This window comes from Hipposideros armiger, unplaced genomic scaffold (assembly GCF_001890085.2).
Source record: "Hipposideros armiger isolate ML-2016 unplaced genomic scaffold, ASM189008v1 scaffold_867, whole genome shotgun sequence".
Classification (NCBI taxonomy): Eukaryota; Metazoa; Chordata; class Mammalia; order Chiroptera; family Hipposideridae; genus Hipposideros; species Hipposideros armiger.
In genome coordinates this window covers 274,533-295,966 of record NW_017732217.1, presented here as the reverse complement: position 1 = coordinate 295,966, position 21,434 = coordinate 274,533, and the positions used below count along the sequence as shown (strand labels likewise).

Sequence of the window (21,434 nt, the reverse complement as noted above, 5' to 3'; positions counted from 1 at the left end):
TAGAGGGCAGTGTCACTGGCCCTCATATGTGGGATCCGAACCGGGGCCCTCTGGCGTCCCAAGCCAGTTCTTAACCATTGCGCCACTCGGCCGGCCCTCAGCTGTATATATTTTTTTCTTGGTTTCTGGACACTTTTACTAATTTTTCCAGACAGAACAGTTTGCAAGTATCAGAAGCGAGTTCTGAATCATGAATGACAGAACTAGCTTACTGTTCTTAAACCAGGCTCCCTTTTGCTGGGACCTGCTTCCCTGTCCGCTACCTTTTCTTCTGTGCCCCTGCCCCACCAGGAGCCTGTGGCCCTGACCCATCCTTCCAGCAGACAGCCCCCTCCAGAGTCATGTTGGTGGCTCTTGTCTTGGAAGATCTTCAGCTTCTCTGGCTAATGAATGCTTCCTTTTACTCTTGGTTTCCTTTTACAAAACATCAGTCACTTGTACACTTGAGCGTGTCATTTATTCTGGAGGAATTCAGAGGAGCATTGTCTCTTCATCATTCAAGGCTCAAGGTGGCAGCTTGTGTTCAAGGAGCTGAGAAGAAAGGTAGTTGCCCCTCTTTGATCATTTAATGCTGCCTGACTTCAAGTGGCCCTCTGGCCAGGCCACTCCTGGGACATAGATAGTCCCTGTCCTTATTCTGCTCTTGCCCTGTCCCACCCAGAGGGTCTGTAAAATTTCAGTCCGGTCCCGTCAGATCAGCTCAAACAGATCTCACCAAAATGCCCAAAGGTATTTGGTCATTTGCCATTAGAGAGGGTGGGCTCAGGCCTTCCTGCCGCAAGGACTGCTTCCCAGGACTCATGGCTCCCCTGACATGTCCCCACACAGGGAGGAGTGGATGCGGGCTATCCAGATGGTCGCCAACAGCCTCAAGCAGCGGGGCCCAGGTGATGACCCCATGGACTACAAGTGTGGCTCCCCTAGTGACTCTTCCGCAGCTGAGGAGATGGAAGTGGCAGTTAGCAAGGCCCGGGCCAAGGTGGTAAGTGCTTGGGGGCACAGGTGGCCGGGGGGTAGGGCCTGCCAGTCTATGAGCACCTCTCCCCACACTCAACGCTGGCCCTGGTTTCCATGCAGAGTGTGTAGGGGCCCAGCCCTGCCCATGACTGCCCTGTACAGTGGTTGATATCAGAGTATAGATGCCCCAGGGCTGCTGTCTGCCCACAGGGTGAAGGACAGCCTTACCTAAAGGGGTACCAAGTCCTGTTCCTTCCCCATTGGAGCCCTCCCAGGGCCCCATGCCTGGGAGCCAAGTGTTGGGAGAGCCTTGTTCTGAAGGCCACTTCAGAACTAACAGTTGCTGCCCGGGGCCTCCCTTCCTGCTCGTGCCCGAGCATTTTGGCAGCAGTGTCCTTTAATTTTCCTTTTTCTTTGTGAACATTTTCTTCCACGGGCTATGTGCCAAGTGCTGACGGCCTGCTTGCTCCCCATCCCTGGCAGACTATGAATGACTTCGACTATCTCAAACTCCTCGGCAAGGGCACCTTTGGCAAAGTGATCCTGGTGCGGGAGAAGGCCACTGGCCGCTACTACGCCATGAAGATCCTGCGGAAGGAGGTTATCATCGCCAAGGTGGGTGCTCCCCAGGCTGCCACTGGCTGGCCTCTGGGAGGAGCACACGGGGCCAGGACACCTACCCAATGCCCTCTGCTGCCAGCATCTGATTTCCCCACCAAACCCGTCCCCCTGGGCTTAGTCCTGTAAGTTCCCAGTCAGAGAAGGGGAGCCTGAGGCCCAGAGAGAACCTGCTGACCTCTTGAGCCCCCAACCCACCCTCTGGATGCCTGGGGGGTGGGGAAGTGGAGAGAATCTGACTGGGGCCTCTCCCCAGCAGGCAGGCGCTGTCAGGCCCTGAAAGGAGGCCTCTCAGTAGGCCAGGGTTTGGCTCAGGGTGTCTCAATAGGAGGCGGGGCCAGGAATGGAATTCTCTTCCTTTTTTTCCTCCTTATTTAAAGTTTTTAAAATGGAAAATTCCTAACATACACAGAATTTTCAAAAGAAAAATAAATATAATGGACTCCCATGTAGCCATCATCCATCTTCGACAATTATCAACATTTGGCCAATCCTATTTCATTAGTTCTGCTTTCCGCCTTTTTTGTTCTGGAAAACATACTTAAGGCCTGTTTTAGACAGTGTGTAATTTACCCATACATACTTAGATATGTATAACAGGTGATGATTTTAAAGACTATAATCATGGTACTATGATCGTATCCCAACAAAGTGAACTATCCCCGATGTCATTGGCCTGAGTCAGGGTTTCTCAGCCTCAGCACGGTTGACATTTTGGGCCAGTGCACTGTAGGATGTGTAGCAGTGTCCCTGGCCTCAACCCACTGAAGCCAGTAGCACCCTTGTGCTGGCCCCCGCAGTTGTGACAATCAAAATGTCTTTAGACATTACTACCAAATGTGAAATGTGCCCTGGGGACACACTGGCCTTGGGGGAGAGCCAGTGTCCGGGTCTGCAGGTAATGTAGGATGGTTAGCAGCTCTCTGGGTGACTGCTGTGCACTCAGATACCAAAGTCGAGCCCGTGTTAGTCACCGGGAAGGCCTGTGAAACTGCTGCTGGGCCCACCTCCAAGTTTCTGGTGGGTCCAGGGAAAGGACTAAGAATTTGCATTTCTCCAAGTTCCCAGACGACCCAGATGCTGCCTGTGTGGGGACCACACACTGAGAACCGCTGCTCCACAGCCTAGAGCCCTGATTCTAGATCCAGTTCCTTCTTCCAGCAAGAACATTTATAGGTGGTGATTTCCACGGCCTGTGGCGTCACCTCAGGGGTCTCGTAATGTCTGCTTGTCCCTCCTTAGGAATGTTAAAATTGGCTTGTGGTTTCAGGAGGTGACAGCCTGATTCCTTCATCATAAAGTCCCCATTGACTTCTCACCTCATGGGTTTCAGAATGAGCCACTGAATGTCCTTGCCCCGGTCCATTATTTCATTAGAGCTTGTGGATGGTAATGTGCTGCTCCTCCCATGCTCTCTCTCTGCATATTGGCTAGGAATGGAATTACATTTCACCAAGACATCGCCCCTCATCCCTCTGGTTGGGAGGTGGTGGGCAGGCATGGTGTTGCCCACCAGCCCCTCATCCGGCCTCTGTCTGCAGGATGAAGTTGCCCACACCGTCACCGAGAGCCGAGTCCTTCAGAACACCAGGCACCCATTCCTCACTGTGAGTGGCACTCCCCTCCGGCCTGTATGCCGTGTGAAGCGTCCAGGCCAGCCCCTTTGGACAGAGCTCAGAGAACAAGCCCAGCCCTGCCACTGTGAAGCACAGACCTAGTGTTGGCAAGGTGGCTAGAGCCAGGTGTTGCTGGGCTCCCCAGATGGCCTGAACCAAGACCCTGGGGGTGGCGGCTTCTTCATAGACAGTGGATTCATGTCAGCGCCTCAGCTGACTGATGAAATCACATTACAGGATGGTCCCAGGAGAGCATGGCTGCTGTCTTTATGAGTTTGAGGTGCTTAGCCCAGCTGGTTGAAGTGGAAGGATTATTTTTTTTGTTTCTGTTTCAAAATGTAATCCTTGAAGCAGATGTATCGTTGTGCTACCTATCAGCTTATGCTGAGCAGACATCTCTGGGCTAGTCTCCATGAAGGCCAGCAGCCATCAGTTAAACAGACCAGGTTGAGGATGGCTTAAGGGCGTGTCTTCAGCTCAGTTGCTGTCCAGGTGTTCTGTTAGGCCACAGCACTTGTTCAATTGAAATTTTATGAGGTACTTCCATGTAGAAGATGTTGAAGAGTACCGTTGTCGTGAGCAGAGGGGTCACCCAAGGGTCCTCTGAGGCTCTCTCTGTAAGGCTCCTTAGAGCACAGTTTGAGAACTACTCTGTTGGCAGATGGCTTGTCCATCATCTTTGGAGTCAGCTCCCAAGCTACCTTTAACTCCCAGTCAACAAACCATTGTGTGTGTGTGTGTGTGTGAGTGAGAGAGAGAGAGAGAGGGAGAGAGAGGGGGATATTAACACATTTGACTATAAACTAGGAAGAGGAAGACAAACGTGAAAGGCTCTGGTTGCTCAGAACTTGCTCTCCGGGGCAGTGCCTCTTGGAGGCTTAGTGGAAAGCACAGGACAGGATTTCTCAGCATATTAACTCTCTCCCAGCCCTGAGCCACGAGCTCACTCACATACACCAAAAGGCAGAGCTGAGGTTTGAACCCCAGCTGCCCGATTCCCATGGCCGGGCCAGGGCAGGGAGTGTCTAGGCAGAGTCAGCAGTGCCCCCGCTGCCTTTCTTCCCTGCAGGCCCTGAAATATGCCTTCCAGACCCACGACCGCCTGTGCTTTGTGATGGAGTACGCCAACGGTGGTGAGGTGAGCTGCCCTGTCCCCGCCTGGCTTTCTGGGTGTCTCCTTCCCTAGTGTGGGGGGAGCAAGATGGAGGGGACAGAGGGAGACTTACAGCTGTCATCTCTTTCTGTCCTCCTGCCCCTTGAGGCAGGCATCATATCATCTCCATTTTGCAGGTAGGAAAACAGGCCCAGAGAGCTTAAAGGGCTTGCCCAAATTCACACAGCTAGTGAGTTGGTGGGCAGGATACAAACCAGCTGTGGAGAGGCGTGGAGAGGGCTGAGGGTGGTTGGATGACAGCACTGCAAAGAAAGCGTATGCGGGTCAAGAGCCACCCATGCTCTGCTTTCCCCAGTCTTTCTGATACAGAGCAGTGTTCCTCTGCTTCCTTGCTGCCACCCCCTCATTCCCTGTTCCCTTCATGTTGTCCCCACCTTACTCTCCCCTTGGCGCTTGCTGTCCTTCACTCTTTATCCCTTGCTCTCACTCTTCTTTTTTTAATCACGTGAGCGCCTTTCTACTCACCGTCCCTCACTTGGTCCTTCTTGCTGTCACTTGCTGGTTCACGGAGCAGGTGTCACTGTCACTAGGCAGTGTCCCATCCTTCTCTGGGCCAGGGGTCTGACCTCCCCTGCCCCCATCCTCTGGCAGCTGTTCTTCCACCTGTCCCGGGAACGTGTCTTCACGGAGGAGCGGGCCCGCTTTTATGGCGCAGAGATCGTTTCAGCCCTGGAGTACTTGCATTCACGGGACGTGGTGTACCGTGACATCAAGGTAAGCATATGGTCGTCTCCTGGCAAGGGCCCAGGCTGGTCTGTGGCACACACAGGATGTCACGGGGGAGGCTGGGCCCAGGCCCTCTGCCCTATCTGCCCAGCTCCCCGCTCCAGGAAGGGTCTATCTTGTCGGTTGTCCGTAGCCTTGTGTCCTCCCTCTGGAGAAGCCAACTCTTCCTGCCCAGGCCCCTGGTGGTGGTTCCACAGCAGGCAGCCCTGTGCGGGGCCCCTTCCAAGCCTCTTGTGAGCAGACAGATTCTCCTGTGCAGCCAGAGGTTGTAAATTGGTACAAGCACTTGAGAAGATTGTTTAGCAGAATCCAGCAGTGCTGAATGTGTGTACCCTGTGAGCCAGCCATTGTGCCCTAGGTGTACCCACCACAGGAACAGGTACCTGTGTCCACCTCAGTGGGTTGACACACACTCCTAACAGTACTGTTTACACTAACCTCAGACTGAAACAACCCAGGTATCCACTGTCAGGTAATGGATAAAACGTGTGGTGTGTTCACACACTGGGACACTGCACAACAGTTAAAGAGACCAAACTACAGCCGCAGCTCACAGGCTGACGTTGAGGGGAAAAGCCAGGACAGACAGGACAGATCTGTGTTGTTGACACGTGTACGTGTAGGTGGGAGAAACTGCAAAGAAGGGCAAGGAAGTAAAGTTTCTTCTCTGTTAGGGCAGGGGGTAGTTACTAACAGGGAAGGGGCACGTGGGCCTAAGGGGCTAGTAATATTCCGTCCTGACCTGGAGAAGGTTACGCAGAGGCCCATTAAATTGCCCATTTGTGTGAAGTTTAGGAAAAAATAGAAGAAAGACAGTGTCCCTCATATCCAGAGTTGGAAAACTACAGCCCACAGTGGGGGAGGCAGGTTGGGGGAAGACCTGGCTCCATCCTTCCTGCCCTGCTTTTCTTCGGCTTCCCTGGGGAGCAGCCAGAGGCTGGGGCGGTATTGGGTCTGGCCACCCCAAACCTCAGAGGGTGAGGACGTAACCCTGTGCTGGGGATACGCCCTGTGGCCCAGCCTGGAGCCTCAGCCCCCTCTAGGGCAGGGCTGGGCATGAGGGGTTTCAGTGGGGTGGTAGGGAAGTCGGGGAGGACATGTCCCTGATACAGTGACTTTTCCTACAGCTGGAAAATCTCATGCTGGACAAAGATGGCCACATCAAGATCACAGACTTTGGCCTGTGCAAAGAGGGCATCAGTGATGGGGCCACCATGAGAACCTTCTGCGGAACCCCCGAATACCTGGCACCTGAGGTGTCTGGGGCTGGAGGTCCCAGGGGCCTGTTAGGATGAGGGAGGCGGGGCCCCGGGACTGTGTGTTTCCTCCACCCAGACTCTCTGAAGGCTTGTTCGATTCCTTAGGTCACCTTTCCCAGCCCCAGGAAGGGCCGAGTCCCCACCCTAAGCCCTGGGGTGTGGGCCTGGCCCCTCACTGCCCCTCCTTGTCAGGTGCTGGAGGACAATGACTACGGCCGGGCGGTGGACTGGTGGGGGCTGGGCGTGGTCATGTATGAGATGATGTGCGGCCGCCTGCCCTTCTACAACCAGGACCACGAGCGCCTCTTCGAGCTCATCCTCATGGAGGAGATCCGCTTCCCGCGCACACTCAGCCCTGAGGCCAAGGCCCTTCTTGCCGGGCTGCTTAAGAAGGACCCCAAGCAAAGGTGAGGGCTGGAGTACGCCCTGCCCAGCCCCACCAGCTGCCACTGACCACTCAGCCCGGAGGGGCAGAGTCTACAGGCACACTCGCTTGTGGGCATGTGGTGTGTGTCGTCCCCACACAGCCTCTGATAGTCCCCATAGCTGGCACTTAGGAAGTGTTCCCTTGGGGCCAGGCCTGTCCTTTGTCCTCTGCCTGCACTGCCTTGTTTTATGGGGACACAGGAACAAGGCGGCCCTGTGCCTGGCCTAGGGTGTCCCGGTCATATGTGGCAGAACTGGGATGTGAGGTGGCCATCTGCCCTCAGTTTGCATTCTGAACTAGAGGCTAGCTTGCAGTCTCCTGGGTTTGACCCTGGGCTTGTGAGCTCCCTCCCTGCCTCACTTTCCTCCTCTGTGAAGTGGTGGTCTGTGGCCAGGAGGGGACCATTAAAGCTGTTTTAGGGTGTGCATGTCGCAGGCCCCATCCTGCACCGGAAGCCCGTGCCCTAGAACACGGCTGCCCCGGGAGGCAGGTGCTCATGGCTGTCTCTGCCCAGGCTCGGCGGGGGGCCCAGCGATGCCAAGGAGGTCATGGAGCACAGGTTCTTTCTCAGCATCAACTGGCAGGACGTGGTACAGAAGAAGGTGAGCATCCCTGCCTGCTGCCAGCCAGGAGCCTGGCCGCTTGTGGGTGACCTTGGCCAAGGTCTCCGGTCCTCAGGGTCCTGAGCCTGGGCTCCTCTTGTCCGCAGCTCCTGCCACCCTTCAAACCTCAGGTCACATCTGAGGTCGACACAAGGTACTTCGATGATGAGTTCACCGCCCAGTCCATCACAATCACGCCCCCGGACCGCTGTGAGTGTCTTGAGGTCCCAAACCTGGTGGGCCTGGTGGGGGTTCTGCCCCTGACCCAGATCTCCAGGAGCAAGCTCACAGGGCTTGGTCACTTGCAGACCCAGTGAGGTCACCAAGAGCCATTGCTATAGCATATTCCAGAGGTCAGGGCAGGAGATGCTTGGGGAAGCTGTCGGTGCTGAGATGGCAGATCCATAGTCATCTTCCCAAATCACCCAGGTCTTTGGGCTGGATTGGCTCATTGACTCTAGCTATTTGAGTTCTTACTCACCCACCCAGTGCTGGGCTATGCTGGAGACACAGCAGTGATGGAGACAGGCCCTGGGCCCTGCCCTTAGGGAGTTCCCAGTCCAGGTGGGGTGACAGCCCAGAATGGTCAGAACTAGGGTATAGGAGCACAGACTGGGGAAGCCCAGAGCAACTGCCTGACATGGCCTGTGGGTCAAGGGAGGGCTTCCTGGAGGAGGAGACAGGGCAGCTGAGACATGTTCCTGGTAGAAGGAATAGTGTACGGGACTGCTAGAAATGGGAGCATTGCAAAGGTCCAAGTAGATGAGGCAGGGGAGGGGAGAGGGCATGGGGGCCAGAGCAGGCGCCTCTTGGAGCCACTGGGAGAAGTGGGGACTTGCATGCAGAGCTGTGGAAGGGTTTTGTGCAGAGGAGGGACAGGGTTGCATCAGAGCCTTAAAAAGACACCTCCTGCATGTGGAGGGAGGATTGTTGGGGGCAGGAGCTGAGCTGGAGAGGTCTGGGTGGACTGCAGTGGACCGCCCCGGGTGGGCTGAGGTGTAGGTGAGGAGGAGACGAGCAGAGAAGCTGGCGGCTGTTCAGGAGGCTGAGCGAGCCGCTCTGAGTCCTGGGGGCCAGGGTTCTGACCTGAGGAGGAGGCGGGGGGACTGTGGTCAAGGGGCCTCTGTTAGGGATCAAGTCTCATGGATGCCTCACCAGCTGGGGGTTCATCCTGTGGCCTGCCTGCAGTCCTTTCTAGGGCTCGTTCCCCTCTTTTCCCCTCCCCCTTGGGGTCTGGGTGGGGGGCAGAGCCCTCTGCAGGCTGGTTCTCCCCAATCCACCTCCACTGATCCCTGCAGATGACAGCCTGGGCTCGCTCGACATGGACCAGCCGACCCACTTCCCCCAGTTCTCCTACTCGGCCAGCATCCGCGAGTGAGCAGCGCTGCCTGCCTGCCGCTGACGCCGCCATGGGACACTCACAAGGCTGCCATCACTGCCGGAGGGCTTTGTCCTTTTTTTAAAAAAACTTTTTATTTTGCCTTTTTTGTTTGCATCTCCATCCCTCACCCCCTCAAATCCAATTTCCAGTTTTTTCTTCAGCCCTCTGCCAAAATCCCCTCAGCGGACCCAGTGGCCCTGCCTCCAGGATCCTGTCCTGCTCTCACCTTTGTGCCCAGACCAGGACTGGGGAGACTACTCTGCCTGTCCCAGGACCAGGCTTTTGGGCAATTGGGGAGATTCCAGTTTTTCATCAACACAAGCCCCAGTGAGGAGGGAAGGTAGAGTGGGAGCCTGCCTGAGTTTCCGGCCAGGCGTCCACAGGCAGCCTGCCTCTGCGCTGCTGCCCTCGGAAGCTGCCTTCTTGTGCGCTGCCTGGTGGACAGTGCTCTGGGGCTGCCTTCTATGCCTGTCGTTAGACTCTGAGTGGCCTGGCGAAGGGACAGTCCGGCCCTGTCCCCCCATGGAGGTAGAAAAGCAATAATGTGTAAAGATAGGCAGGGCCTTTGGGAACTGCAGGAGTGGAGGTCTAGGGCTCCCTCGTGTGGCTGGGGCCCAGTTACCCTGTGGGGAACCTGGAGGGGCCCTGGGGATGGGTGCTGCCTCCCCTCGCCCCACGCTGCTCTCCTGACCCTGTGGAAGAGGCAGGAGGAAAATTTGGGGCCTAGCCTCCCCACCCCCCAGCCCCGTGCCTTACCAGGCTTCCTCCCTAGGGCTTCCTTCCAGCTGGCCTTACCTCCCGCTGGACCCCGGGCCTGGCCCCGGCCCCTCCAAGGATGGGGGCCGGGATAGCCCCTTCTCTCTGCCTGGGGTGGAGAGGCGCCAGCCTCGGCTGTTACACATCTCGCACCGAGACAGTATTGGGCCCCGTGGACTTGGGTCGAGGAGGAGGCGGGGGTAGGTGTCTCTGGTACTTACTGGGGTGGGGGCCTCTGAGAAGTAAGGCTCCAGGCCACCTCCCCCCTCCCCCTCTCCCAGCCCCACGTTCTGCAGCCTTAAGATGAACGTGTGTCAGTGCTCTGGGCACTTGTGTGTGTGCCTTGAACTGTGTGTGGGTGTCCCTGTGCATCTGGGACACAGATACACACAGGGTGTATGTATGTGAGGGCAAGCGTGTCCCGGCCTCGAGTGTGCATGGTATGTGTGGGCTCGGCCCCTGTCCCTGGCCCGAGCATTTATTTCATCCCAGGGGAGGGGTGCTGGCCTAGCAGGGGAGCCACACTTGAGGTCCACTTGCTGCCCTGCCCCTCCCCCTTCCCACCAACATCTCCGGGTGTTTGGAATGTAGTTTTTGTGGGTTTGATCTCCCCACCCCACCTCCTGTACTAAGTAGTTCACAGAGAGACATGCTGGGGTGGGGTGGGGGTTGGTTTGGGGGAGTGGGGGGGGTCTCTTTTCCTTTTTGTGTATGTCATTTATCTGACAATTCTTCCTCCCCAATGGCCTTTTCCCGTTCCTCCTATTTGTACGGTACAAGCAATAAAGACCCTCGTTTAAGATTGGGGCTCACCACCCTGGGCCTTTCCTTGCTTACAGCCAGCCCCTGGCACCAGCTGCCTCCTGCTTCCATTGCTGCATTAGGTAGGGGCCTGTCGAGCCTGTGGAAGCTGGTGGAGGAGGCATCTGGGGTGGGGGTGTTGTCAAGCTCAGGCTGGAGAGGGAGGGGGCTGCTGGGGGTGAAAGCTGCTGAGGAGTTTGGGAGGGCTCCCCAGGCCTGGGGTGGGGGTACGGTGAACAGAGACCATCTGAGACCCTCAGAAGCTGCTTAGGCACAGCGAGGTGGGGGTGGAATGCCAGGGGTGGGAGGGTTGGGTGGCTCTGAACAAGGAGGTGATGCGAGGTGTCTGTGAGCCCTGAGTGGGAGAGGGAGCGCATTCATTTCCCTTGGCACCTGAGCCCTAGAGCGGGGCATGGTGTATGCGTCCCCATCCAGTTTATACGAAATTAGGGAGCCTTGAGGCCTCTGATTCTAATACAGATTCCTTGGTGTGTCACTGGCGTTTGTGGTGGCTGTCAGCTGGGAGCACCTCAGGTTGGGTCACAGCCCTCACAGCTCTCACAGCTCTGGGAATCCTCTGAAAGCTGTCCCCTTGATCATGGCATTCCCATGCTTGAATCACCCCTCCCAGACCCCAGGACCAGGGCTGCCGTGCTGAGCACAAGTGAATTGAATGTCTGATTTTGCCAGTTGCTGTTAGGGCTTCACACATGTGGAGTCTTTGAGATTTTAAGTGAGGATAGCAGAAAAGGTGAATGCAGTTTATAGAAATCTGCATTAGCTGCAACCAAGACTCAAGGAATCCCCCCCCCCAACTTTATATGGACTTTATTATTTAATTATAATAGTATGTCCTGGTGGTCATAAGATAAACCAGAGAGGCTTATAAAGAGAAACCTTTTACTTTCCCCTCTAGACGCAGCCCCCTGAGGTGACAGGGGTGACCATGCTTGAGTTTCTTTTCACATCGCACTGTCACTCAGCTCTCCCATGTGGGTCTGTCCCTGGGTATCTCAGCTTGGTAGCACTTATGTCACATTCCATGGATGGGTTCCTGCAGGTTACTCAATTGGGTCCCTCTGTTCAACGCATGTCCTTAGATGCAGTGGTACTTCTTTTTTTTTTATGATTTTTATTGGGGAATTGGGGGATGGGAACAGCGCTGGGGAATTGGGGGAAGGGAACAGACAAGTTGCTGTCCTTTTGTTCTTCAGTCTAGTTGTGGAGGACGTTGCTTCACTGGCCCAAGTTGGCACCATCATTGCGCTTTTCCTGGGCGAGGCAGATCAGTCGCCGGCTTCTGGATGGCCGCTCACAGCGGCTGCTGGCTGCTCACGCTGGCTGCTGGCTACACATGGTAGCCAATGGCGACCCACTCTAGTAGGGGTTGCAGCCTATGCCGTCACCAGTGACTCATGGCAGCCCAGCTCCAGGTTGAGCTGTTGTTCAGCATCTTAGCTGTGGAGGGCAGTGTCACTGGCCCTCATATGTGGGATCCGAACCGGGGCCCTCAGGCATCCCAAGCCAGCTGTTAACCAACGCGCCACTCGGCCAGCCAGTGACAGTGGTACTTGTTATTTCTGTAGAACTTTTCCCAAAGAGGGAGTTTTAGATGGAAGTGTTTTAATAATAAAATTTTACCAATTAGAAAAATGAAATTTTGAGTAACCTGTCTTTTGTCACATGCATATGGAAAATGTCACATTTTGTGTGTGTGTGTGTGTGTGTGTGTGTGTGTGTGTGTGTGTGTGTGTGTGTGAAGAATAAGGCAAGCAAAACAAAAGTACACCGAAGAAAGGAAAAATCACCCAGATCCCAGGCCTCGAGTGCTGATTTTGGTGCTCATGTTATTCTGTGTAAATGCATGTGGCGTCATAAAAAGGCTGTTCCCTTTTTTTGCATAACTCTTTCCTCCCAGTTAATCATGCCAAGTCCCTGGGCTACATCCTGCCATGTCTTTCTTACCCACACTGCTACCATTCATAGGGTGTGTTGGGTCATTGATCAAAATGAGATCCTCTTTTAGCCACTACTGCGTTTTGGGGACGCAGTTGCTTCACTTATGTTCCTCAGGATGGATGCACCTCAACTGATTCAGCTGCCCCCTGTTGACGAGAATTTACTTGGTTCCCAGTTTGGGGTGGGTTTTCTTGCTGCTACCAGCAAACGTTAACAATCCATCCTTACCAATTCGTGCTTTTATTTTTGTGGCCTCCATTCCAGGGTGGCTGCATTTTAATATGTGTCAGATAGCTATCCAAACAAGTGTAGTGATTTACATATTTTTAACTCTGATTTTGAAATAATTGAAGATTGGTAGAAAACTTTGAAACTTTCAACAGTTGTGCTAAAATGCTTCTAGGACTGGAGTGCCTGGAAGTAAGGACCTGCTAAGTAACGAAAACCTCCCTGATGGAATGTAAAGGGACACACGAGTCAGTGGGAAGAGCTCCCAGTGGCCAAAGCTGAATGCAATTTGAGCACTCCAATAAATAGCATAGTATTAGGTTATAACAAAGTATAAAACAAATGAGCCCCTACTGAGCCCATACATGGTAAATGGTGAGAACAGACACCTGTGATGGATTCCAGATAATTTTGTAGATAACTGCCTTCAAGGAGGGGAAACAGAACCCCCACTCCTGAGGTGAAGGCTGCAAAGTGATTTTCTTCCAAAGAGGACAGTATAGAAAGGGGGGAAAGCTTGACAAATAGTACATCAGCTGGTGATCAGGGTCAGTATTAACAGTGATGAGTCATGTTGGCAGTATAGATCTGATAAAGGTGTGGTTAGAATGGTACTCTACCTCTGTGGTTGTCGTCATCAAAATGGATTCCCCAAGTCTAAGAAAAAAAACAGACACCAGGCAAATCCCAACTGAGGGACGTCCTACAAAATACCTGACCACTGGTTCTCAAAACTCAAGGTTCAAAACAAGAAAAGCCTGAGAAACTCACAACCAAGTAAAGCCTTAAGAGACATGAAGAAAGTGTAATGCATCCTGAATAGGATCCTGGAACAGAGACGGACATTAGGTACAAAGAGGCAGGAAATCTGATTAAAGCATGGAGTTGAATAATAACATATCCCTGTTGGTTCATTCAATTGTGACAAATCACACTAACGTGAGGTGGTGGTGGTAGGGGAAACCTATTGGTTCAGGGGTGTGGGGTATATGGAACTCTATTTTTGCAACTTCTCATAAAGCTCTCAAAGTTTTTTTTTATTTAAAAACACAAGAATTGTCATCTCTCCTTCACACAGGTTCTCCAGGATGTTTTACTCCCTCCCCTCCCTCCATGTGTGTATATCTGTCCTATAACAAGAACATTCTCTTACATAACCACAGTCCAATGATCAAAGGTCAGAAAGCTAACAATGAAACAACACTCTACTCAGACCTAATCAGATTTACTAGTGGTCACACTAATGTCCTTGTGTACAAAATAAAAAAATTTCGTGGCTAGTGACTCAGTCCAGACACATGTTGCATTCAGTTGTCAGGTTTGAAGCTTACAGGGAGGGCAGTTATTTTGCAGAATGTCCCTCCATTAGGGGTTCCTGCCTCATGTTTGCTCATGGTTATATTCAAGCTATTTTTGGCAAGAATTCCCAGAAATGATGTGCCCTTCTCAGTGCAGCCTATCAGGAGGTGACATCCCTTGGTTAAGGTGGTGTCTGTCAGGCTTCTCCACTGTAAAGTTACATTTTCTTTGTAGTTATTGGGTTGTCGGAAAAGTTGACGTATTTTTTCTGTTTTTCGCTGCAAAAATGCATCATAACTTTTCTGACAACCCAGTAGTATCTTGTGTAGAAATACTTGGATAATGTAAATATCTGGATTCTCAAGCGGTCTGGTGAAAGGAACAGCAAGTACAAAGGTCCTGAGGCTGGCAGGTGCCTGATGTGTGCGGGGAACATAAAAAGGACATAGTGTCTCAAGTGGAATGAGGGAGGGGGAGAGCAGAATGAAATGAGGTTAGAGAGGTAACAATGGGACAAAGGGACCTAGTGGCCAAGGTAAGGAGTTTGGTTTTATTGTGTGATAGGAAGCCGTTGGTCCTGCATCTCACACTTTTCTCTCTGCTCATTTTTCCAGCCTCACTGACTTCTCAATGCCTGAAAATAGCAAGCTCTTTCCTACCTCAGGGCCTTGGCGCAGGCTGTCCTCTCCACCTAGAATATCCTCCCCTCTCTTTGCGTTCCTGGCTCCTTCTCTTTCAGGCTTCAGCTCCAATGTCACCTTCTCAGAGAGGTCCTTCCAGACCACTACCTCTAAATTACAGCCAGCCTGTTCACTCATTCATTCAACATATTTATTGAGCATCTACTATGTGCCCAGTCCTATTCTAGGCACTGGGAATACAGCATTGAAAAACCAGACAAGCCCATCCCTCATGAGGTCAGGAGGGAGACAATAAGGCAGTAAGTGCTAAGGAGAGAAAAATTACAGGGCATGGGGCAGAAAGTGCTCAGGATGACACTTTTCATGGAGAAGGTAACATCTGAGTAAACAAAGGAAGCAAGAACATTTCAGGCAGAGAAAACAGCCAGTGCAAAGGCCCTGAGGTAGGAGTGTGCCTGGTGTGGGTGAGGATGAGTCAGGAGGCTGGTGAGGTGGGAGAGGAAGGAGTGAGGGAGATAAGGATAGGAGATGAGCTCACAGGTGTGTGTGTGGGGTGGGGGGTGGGAAGATAATATAGGCCCTCCTGGACTTTCACCTTGAGGGAGGTGGGAGCCATGATGGCGTTCTGAGCAGAGGCTGAGTGCCATCTGACTTAATTAGGTGTGCACAGGATCCCTTCTGGCTACATGCAGGGAACAGACTGTAGGGGATGGGAATAGGGAGAGCAGTGAGGAGGCTGCTGCACTAGTTCACACTGATCGCTGGTGACCTGTCCCCATTACCAGCTCTGGGCCACGGGCTTGATAAAAGGCAGCGGCCACAGGTGAGTTGTTCACCCCCCCCCCCCGGAACTCCCGCTGCAGGGAACACACGGGCCTTCCTTAAATATTATTTATGAAGTGTCTTATAGCTCCCATGTCTTGGGCTTTGACTGTATTAAGCCCTGTGCTGGCTACTTAACAAAGACTCTCTTATAAAATCCTCAGGACAACTTTGTTGGCTGGGTTTTGAAATAAACCCTACTTCATAACTGAGGAACATAAGGCTCCGAGAAGCTGCTTCTGGTCATGTAGTAACAGGACAAGGGCTTGACTCCAGCTGCCTGATAGTTACGGGGCTTGGAGGGGCAGAGCCAGCCTCTGTAGCATCTTCTATTGCCGACACACCTGCCCTGATGAGGCGTGCTCAACGCGCATGAGCCCAGGCGCATTTAAAGCGCCCGCCGCAGGTCCTCGCTCCAGCAGGAAGAGGTGGGGGCTCGGTTTTGCCCCCAACGCCAGCCTGGAGGATGCTGGTGAGATGCAGAAGCCAGCGTCCCACCTCCCGGCTTGGACCTCCCTCCAGGCACTGATACAAGCCCCTCTCCCTTGCAGAGTCCTGCTGCTTCCCTCCACCCAGAGTCCCCGAGCACCCCTGCCTCCGACGGTGTCCCTGCGGGCACGAGCGTTTCCCCAGGACTCTCAGACAGACTCCCGCGATCGTGCGCGCCGCCGGGGCTGGAGGAGGCGCTGAGCGCGCTGGGGCTGCAGGGAGAACGCGAGTACGCTGGGGACATCTTCGCCGAGGTCTTGGTGAGGGGGCCGAGTGGGACCCCCTGGACGGCGGGCCGCCCTATGCCCGGAGGGTAGCAGAGTGGGGTGGGTTAGCCAAGGCCAGAACTTCCCGGCCAGCCTCAGTCTCATCCTTCCCGCCGACTTCCCAGTCCCGCCCCAAGTTCGTGGCTTAATTACTCTCTCCCACCCCACAGTTAACCCGCAATGTCCTTTCTCATCCTCCCCGGACTGTCTGCAGCCCCTCCTTTGGTATTTCAGAGCCCCTCGTACTTGCCACATATATATTGGATTAACAAACATTTAGCGATCTATTAACAAGTGTTTTTGAGCATGTTCTAGGCACTGTGAAATGCTGCTATGAACAGATACAGTCTGTCCTCATTGTGAGGAGGCAAGAAAACAAATGCAGGTGATAATTTCAGAAGGGCCACAAAGACCAAAACACAGGCATCTGAGACAGGCACTGTCAGAAGAAACAGTGAAGGGATGAATTTATCTAACAAACATCTTGTGAGCATCTCTCCTGGGTGAGGGTCTCTGTTAGGAACCCAGGTATAGCTGGGATCTGGCAGAAATCCCTGCCCTTGTGTTCCAGCAGCCCAGAGGAGGCAAGCAGACAAAATACACAAGGAAATGCTGGCTATCTCCAGACTGAAACTACTATGAGGGAAATAAAATGATGAAATAGGGAGGAGTATAGAAAAAGTCAGGGGAGTTTTAGCTGAGACTTGAATGACTGAGGAGTCAGCAATGCAAGGAGCTGGGAAAGAACCATTTCAGGTGGAGGGAACATTATGTTGTACGTGCAAAGGCCCTGAGGTAGGAATGAGCTTGGCATAGCCTGGTGCCAAAAAAAAGGCTGGTGTAGCTGGAGTGTGGGTTGTGAAGGCACTGAGGGAAGAGATGATGTTGGAGCAGGGGCAGGGCCTGAGACAGTCTGAGAGGAATTAGGATTTTCTCCTGAGGGTACTGGAAGCCATGGGAGGGTTTTAAGCTAGGGAGTTCCTTGGTGAAGTTTGTACTTTAGAAAGACCCTTCTGAGGGCTCTGAGGAGGATGGGTTGAGGATTGGTGCCCAAGAGTAGAGACTGGGAACCCAGGGGGAGGTGCTCTGGAGTTCATGGCTGTGGGGGCTGCAGACTGGAGAGGTGGATATGGAGGCGACCAGAAGAAAGACCAGGGTTTTCAAGATGGCGACAGGGAAGAGGAACATATCTGGAGGAGACGCTGGAAACCAGTTTGGGTGTGGCATTCATGCCATGTCAAGCTGGTGTAAGGAGGCTGTGGCACCCGGGCTGGAGCTCAGAAGAGAAGCCAAGACACAGGTGTAGAGAGTGAGGCCTTCCCTGCCCAACCCCAGGTGTGCCGCGCGCTGCTCCGGAGGGCCCTGCCTCGCACCGTGACCCCGAAGATGCGTGCGCTAGTGGTGGACTGGCTGGTCCAGGTGCACGTACGTACCCGCGGAGGGGTGGGCCTGGGACTGCGTCGCAGCCTGGTGGTCACCCGCGCTCCTCTCCAGGAGTACCTGGGCCTGGCAGGGGACACGCTGTACCTGGCCGTGCACCTGCTCGATTCCTACCTGCGCGCGGGCCGAGTGCGCCTACACCGCCTGCAGCTGCTGGGCGTAGCCTGCCTGTTCGTGGCATGCAAAATGGAAGAGTGCGTGCTCCCCGAGGTACTTTCGGGGTAGGGATGGGAGGGTGAAGCTCTTCCTACGCGCCCCTGTCACAGATGAAACGCTTACTGTGCCAAGCACTGTGCCCAGCGAGTGCTTTATGTCCTCTTGGAATCCCAGCAGATCTGTGTGAGGTTGGGGCTACCAATGTGTGTCTTTAACAGAGGAGGAGACCGAGAGAGGGAAGACATTTCCAAAGTCAAAAGTTGGGCCTTGGACTCAGTCTTGAATAGTTACAGTAGTTAACAGTCCTTGAGAAGTTACAGTTAACATGCGTAAACTCCGTGCTTTATCAGAACTGCCTGGTGAAGTAGGAGCAGTTATCTCCGTTTTACAGATGAGGAAACAGTCTCAGAGGGCTTCCGTGATGTCCATGTCACACAGTGCATAAACGGTAGGGTTTGAACTCGAACCCATGTCTTTCTGACTCTGAAGACTGTGTTCTCCACGACTTCCAGACAACAAATCAATAGCCCCATTTTACAGACCAGGAAACTGAGAACCAGAAAGGAGACAACAGAGCGTTCCAGGGCAAGGAGTAACACCTCTTTCCCCCCCAACCCGCAGCCCGCCTCCCTCTGCCTCCTGGGCGCTGGCTCCTTCTCACAGGCCGAGCTTCTGCGGGCCGAGCGCCGCATCTTGAGCCGTTTGGATTTCCGGCTGTACCATCCAGGTCCACTCCTCTGCCTCGGCCTACTTGCCGCGGTGGCCCGGAGCAGCCCCCAGGTGCGCCAGACAGGGTTACGGCTTTTGCGGCTAGGGGCGTGGCCTATGCGGGGTAGGGGCGTGGCCTGATAGTCTTCGTGTGGCTTTGGCAGGTGATGCTACTTGCCACCTACTTCCTGGAGCTGTCTCTGCTGGAGGCCGAGGCCGCTCGGTGGGAGCCGGGTCGCCGCGCAGCAGCGGCACTGAGCCTGGCGCACCGCGTGCTCAACGGTGCGGGATCCGGGCCGGAGCCGGCGCTTTACAGGTACGACCACCGCGGAGGGTCTCTCAGACCTCCAGAGAGGCCGAGGCTTCAGGGGTCTGCCTTCCTGTTCGCTGTCTTTACCGTCTCAGAGAATGAGACAATTATGGGGATGGGAGAGACGACACCTAGACTTAATTTTTCTGGGTGTAAGAGAGAATGGGGTGTTTGCTTAGCCTGGGGGCAATCCCGTTTGCTTTTCTCTGGGCGTGTCTGGGAGAATGAATGGATTGTTCGTCTAGATTTGGGGACCCTTACCCATGACCCGGATGGAAGATAGGCTCTCCCCAGACCTGGAAGATGCTGTGTTCCAGGGTTGAGAATGAGAGGTCTGCCAGCCTCAAGTTCTGCAGCTCCTGTCTAGCCGGGAATGGGGTGCCCTTTTAGCTGCTAGAGCTCCCATCTTCCTGTTAACCAAGCCACCAAGGGTCAGAGTGAATCGTCTTTGTTCCCAGCCGTGCCTCCAGGGTAGAACTGGATGCCTGCCCGTCCTCAGCCCCACGCCTTCCCTCCCCGAGGGCCCTGGCCCTCTCTAGCCGCGCCCTGCGGGGAGAATGGAGGTTTGCCTTTCCTCGGCTCCCTCTAGTCACTCTCTAGATAGTGGGCCGCGAGATAGCCCCTGGACAGTCCCGGGGGACCCAAGTCAACGTGTCTTCTCGGCCTTGAGCCCCCTGCTCCAAGGACAGGTCGTCTTCATCGCTACCCCCTGCGTCCGCCTCAGTATCTCCGTCTCCTCGCTGCAGCCCCGCGGAATTGAGCCCGCTGGAGCCGTGCATGGCTCGCGCAGCACTCAGAGGCCCCGCGCCCGGCCGAGCTGCCATCTTCCTCAAGTACGCGCGGCCTCAGTGCCAAGGCACCAGCCTCACCGCCGCCCGCCTGCTCCGCCGCCCCCAGCCTGGGCCTCCCTGAATCCCTATCAAAAAAGACTTCGTGTGTGTCCGTCTCCCACTTCAATAAAAGAGTTTCTTTTATTCCGAGCGCTCTCTGTCCTAATTGGTCAGATTCCGGCCCTTCTCTCGCTTTTGATTGGTCACTACTTCCTGGGCGTCTCTGAATGTCCTCACCAAGTCCCTTAATGGCTGCGAATTCCGGACTCTCCGCGAGGGGGCACTAGCGGGCTTCCGCAAGCGCAGCTCCGCGGGATCAAGCTGGGGATCCCAAGCGCAAACCCTTGCGGAAGCTAGATGGACAGGGATGCTGAGATGAAAATCGCAACGCAAGCTGAATGGCCCTCAGTCTCAGGGTTAGGGAGAATTTAGGAGATATGGGGACTGTGGAAATCTGAGAATGCTCCCCCACCCCGCCCCGTCATGAACGCTAGTAGCCCTCGACGTTGCCGGATTTTCAGATTTTGTTCAAGTGAGGCTGAAAATATGCAATGCCATAAATTGCTTCAATATGTTGGAAACTAATTGAATATTTTTTAATGTTTGCATAAGCCCAACACATCACATACGCTGGACTGCGAGGGTCATCAGTTTGTGATAGTACAGGTCTTTGATAGCAAGCATTTGGCAAATGGGATCCGATTTACTTAACCTCATCGAGATGTGATAAGGTTAAGTTAACATACTCGTAAGGCTTTAGGACATTGCCTGATACCTAGAAGGTGTGTGAAAGTGCTAGCGTTGCATCCTATCAGGGCTGTGAGTTAAAGACAATGGTCCCCTGTTTCTACCAAGCCTGTAGCACCTAGCCACTTAGTAAGTGCTCAGAAATTATTTGTTATGAATCCGTGGATCTCCATGTTTTTAATTAAAACAAAAATATACCTGAGGTGCAGAAAGGTGAGCTCACTGCTCTGGAATTCAACTTCAGGACTATTAGACTCCTAACCAAGTCAGGGTTTGGATGTGCTGATAGGAGGAAGTTCGACCCCTGAGATATTCAAGGTTGGAGGACCAGGGGTGGGGAGAGACTCACTCAGCAAAGGACAGTAAGAGATAGAAGCAGATGCTGCTGATGAGTTGGAAGGGCAGGTTTGGGTATGTTGGATAGGACCTGCCAGGGAGAGGATGTGTGGTGGGAAGGGGAGGGGAGAGTGGAAATACAAGCTTGGTACTTGGGGCTGAGAGCCAAACTAGGGTCTTGTGGGGATGGGGAAGTGGCAATACATAAAGTTATTCATTCATTCACTCAACAATTATATATGGGTGCTGACCCAGTGCCAGGCACTTATGATTACCTATCTCACAGTCTCACAGATGATAAGAAACATGGATTGTTAATTGCCCATTGCTGTACCAGGCCCTGTGCTAAGTGCTTTATCTGCATAATATAATTCAGTCCCTACAACTACTGTAAAGTAAGCTTGGTTGTTGTCCCTAGGTTACACAAAAGGAAGGCAAGGTAAGGCAGATCAAGGAGCTTGGCCAAGGTTCCACGGCTAAGTACGTGGCCAAGGAGAGTTGAAGGACAACTACCTCTTTCAGCTTCAGTTTTTCTCTCAAAAGCCTCCCACATGTTCCCTGTTCTGTAGTCTTTTTTGATTGTGCTGCTCACCCTGGGCTGTCACTTACCTGCTTCCCCACTGTTTTTTCCTACCCAGACACCGAACTTGATGAGGGCAAGAAGCAGATCTCTCTTGTTCATAGGGTTATCCTCCCCTTCAGAAAACCTTCACTTGCCACCTCAGTCTAGAGCAAGTGCCTCCTTTGGGCCCTCAGAGCCTGTTGTGCATCTTCCATCCTGGGCTTGATCCCTCTGCCTGTGCCTCCCCATCCTGCCCCGACCACTTTGCCTGAGCTTGTCCTGCTAGCCCACTCTGGGCTGTCACTGGCCACTGCTCTGTCTCCC

The 21,434-nt window shown here is 53.7% G+C and overlaps 2 protein-coding genes across 4 annotated transcripts in view; both read left to right on the top strand.

Annotated features, from left to right (window-relative positions):
- The window catches only part of AKT2 (AKT serine/threonine kinase 2), a 61,856-nt gene extending 51,525 nt beyond the window's left edge, over positions 1–10,331 (top strand). For all 3 annotated transcript variants that reach the window (XM_019629781.1, XM_019629783.1, XM_019629782.1), the window contains exons 5-14: positions 829–982; positions 1,441–1,572; positions 3,117–3,182; positions 4,261–4,329; positions 4,957–5,079; positions 6,219–6,347; positions 6,543–6,757; positions 7,292–7,379; positions 7,487–7,589; positions 8,678–10,331. In XM_019629781.1, coding sequence (XP_019485326.1) covers positions 829–982; positions 1,441–1,572; positions 3,117–3,182; positions 4,261–4,329; positions 4,957–5,079; positions 6,219–6,347; positions 6,543–6,757; positions 7,292–7,379; positions 7,487–7,589; positions 8,678–8,757 — 1,159 coding nt within the window. In that variant the 3' untranslated portion in view covers positions 8,758–10,331. The remainder of the gene's footprint in view (positions 1–828; positions 983–1,440; positions 1,573–3,116; positions 3,183–4,260; positions 4,330–4,956; positions 5,080–6,218; positions 6,348–6,542; positions 6,758–7,291; positions 7,380–7,486; positions 7,590–8,677) is intronic.
- Positions 10,332–15,660: 5,329 nt separating this feature from the next.
- On the top strand, positions 15,661–19,615 carry CCNP (cyclin P). Its single transcript, XM_019629736.1, has 6 exons — positions 15,661–15,738; positions 15,818–16,015; positions 17,357–17,671; positions 18,239–18,397; positions 18,490–18,641; positions 19,382–19,615. The coding sequence occupies exons 1-6, from the start codon at positions 15,733–15,735 to the stop codon at positions 19,545–19,547; spliced, it is 996 nt and encodes a 331-aa protein (XP_019485281.1). The 5' UTR covers positions 15,661–15,732; the 3' UTR covers positions 19,548–19,615.
- Positions 19,616–21,434: the final 1,819 nt, after the last annotated feature.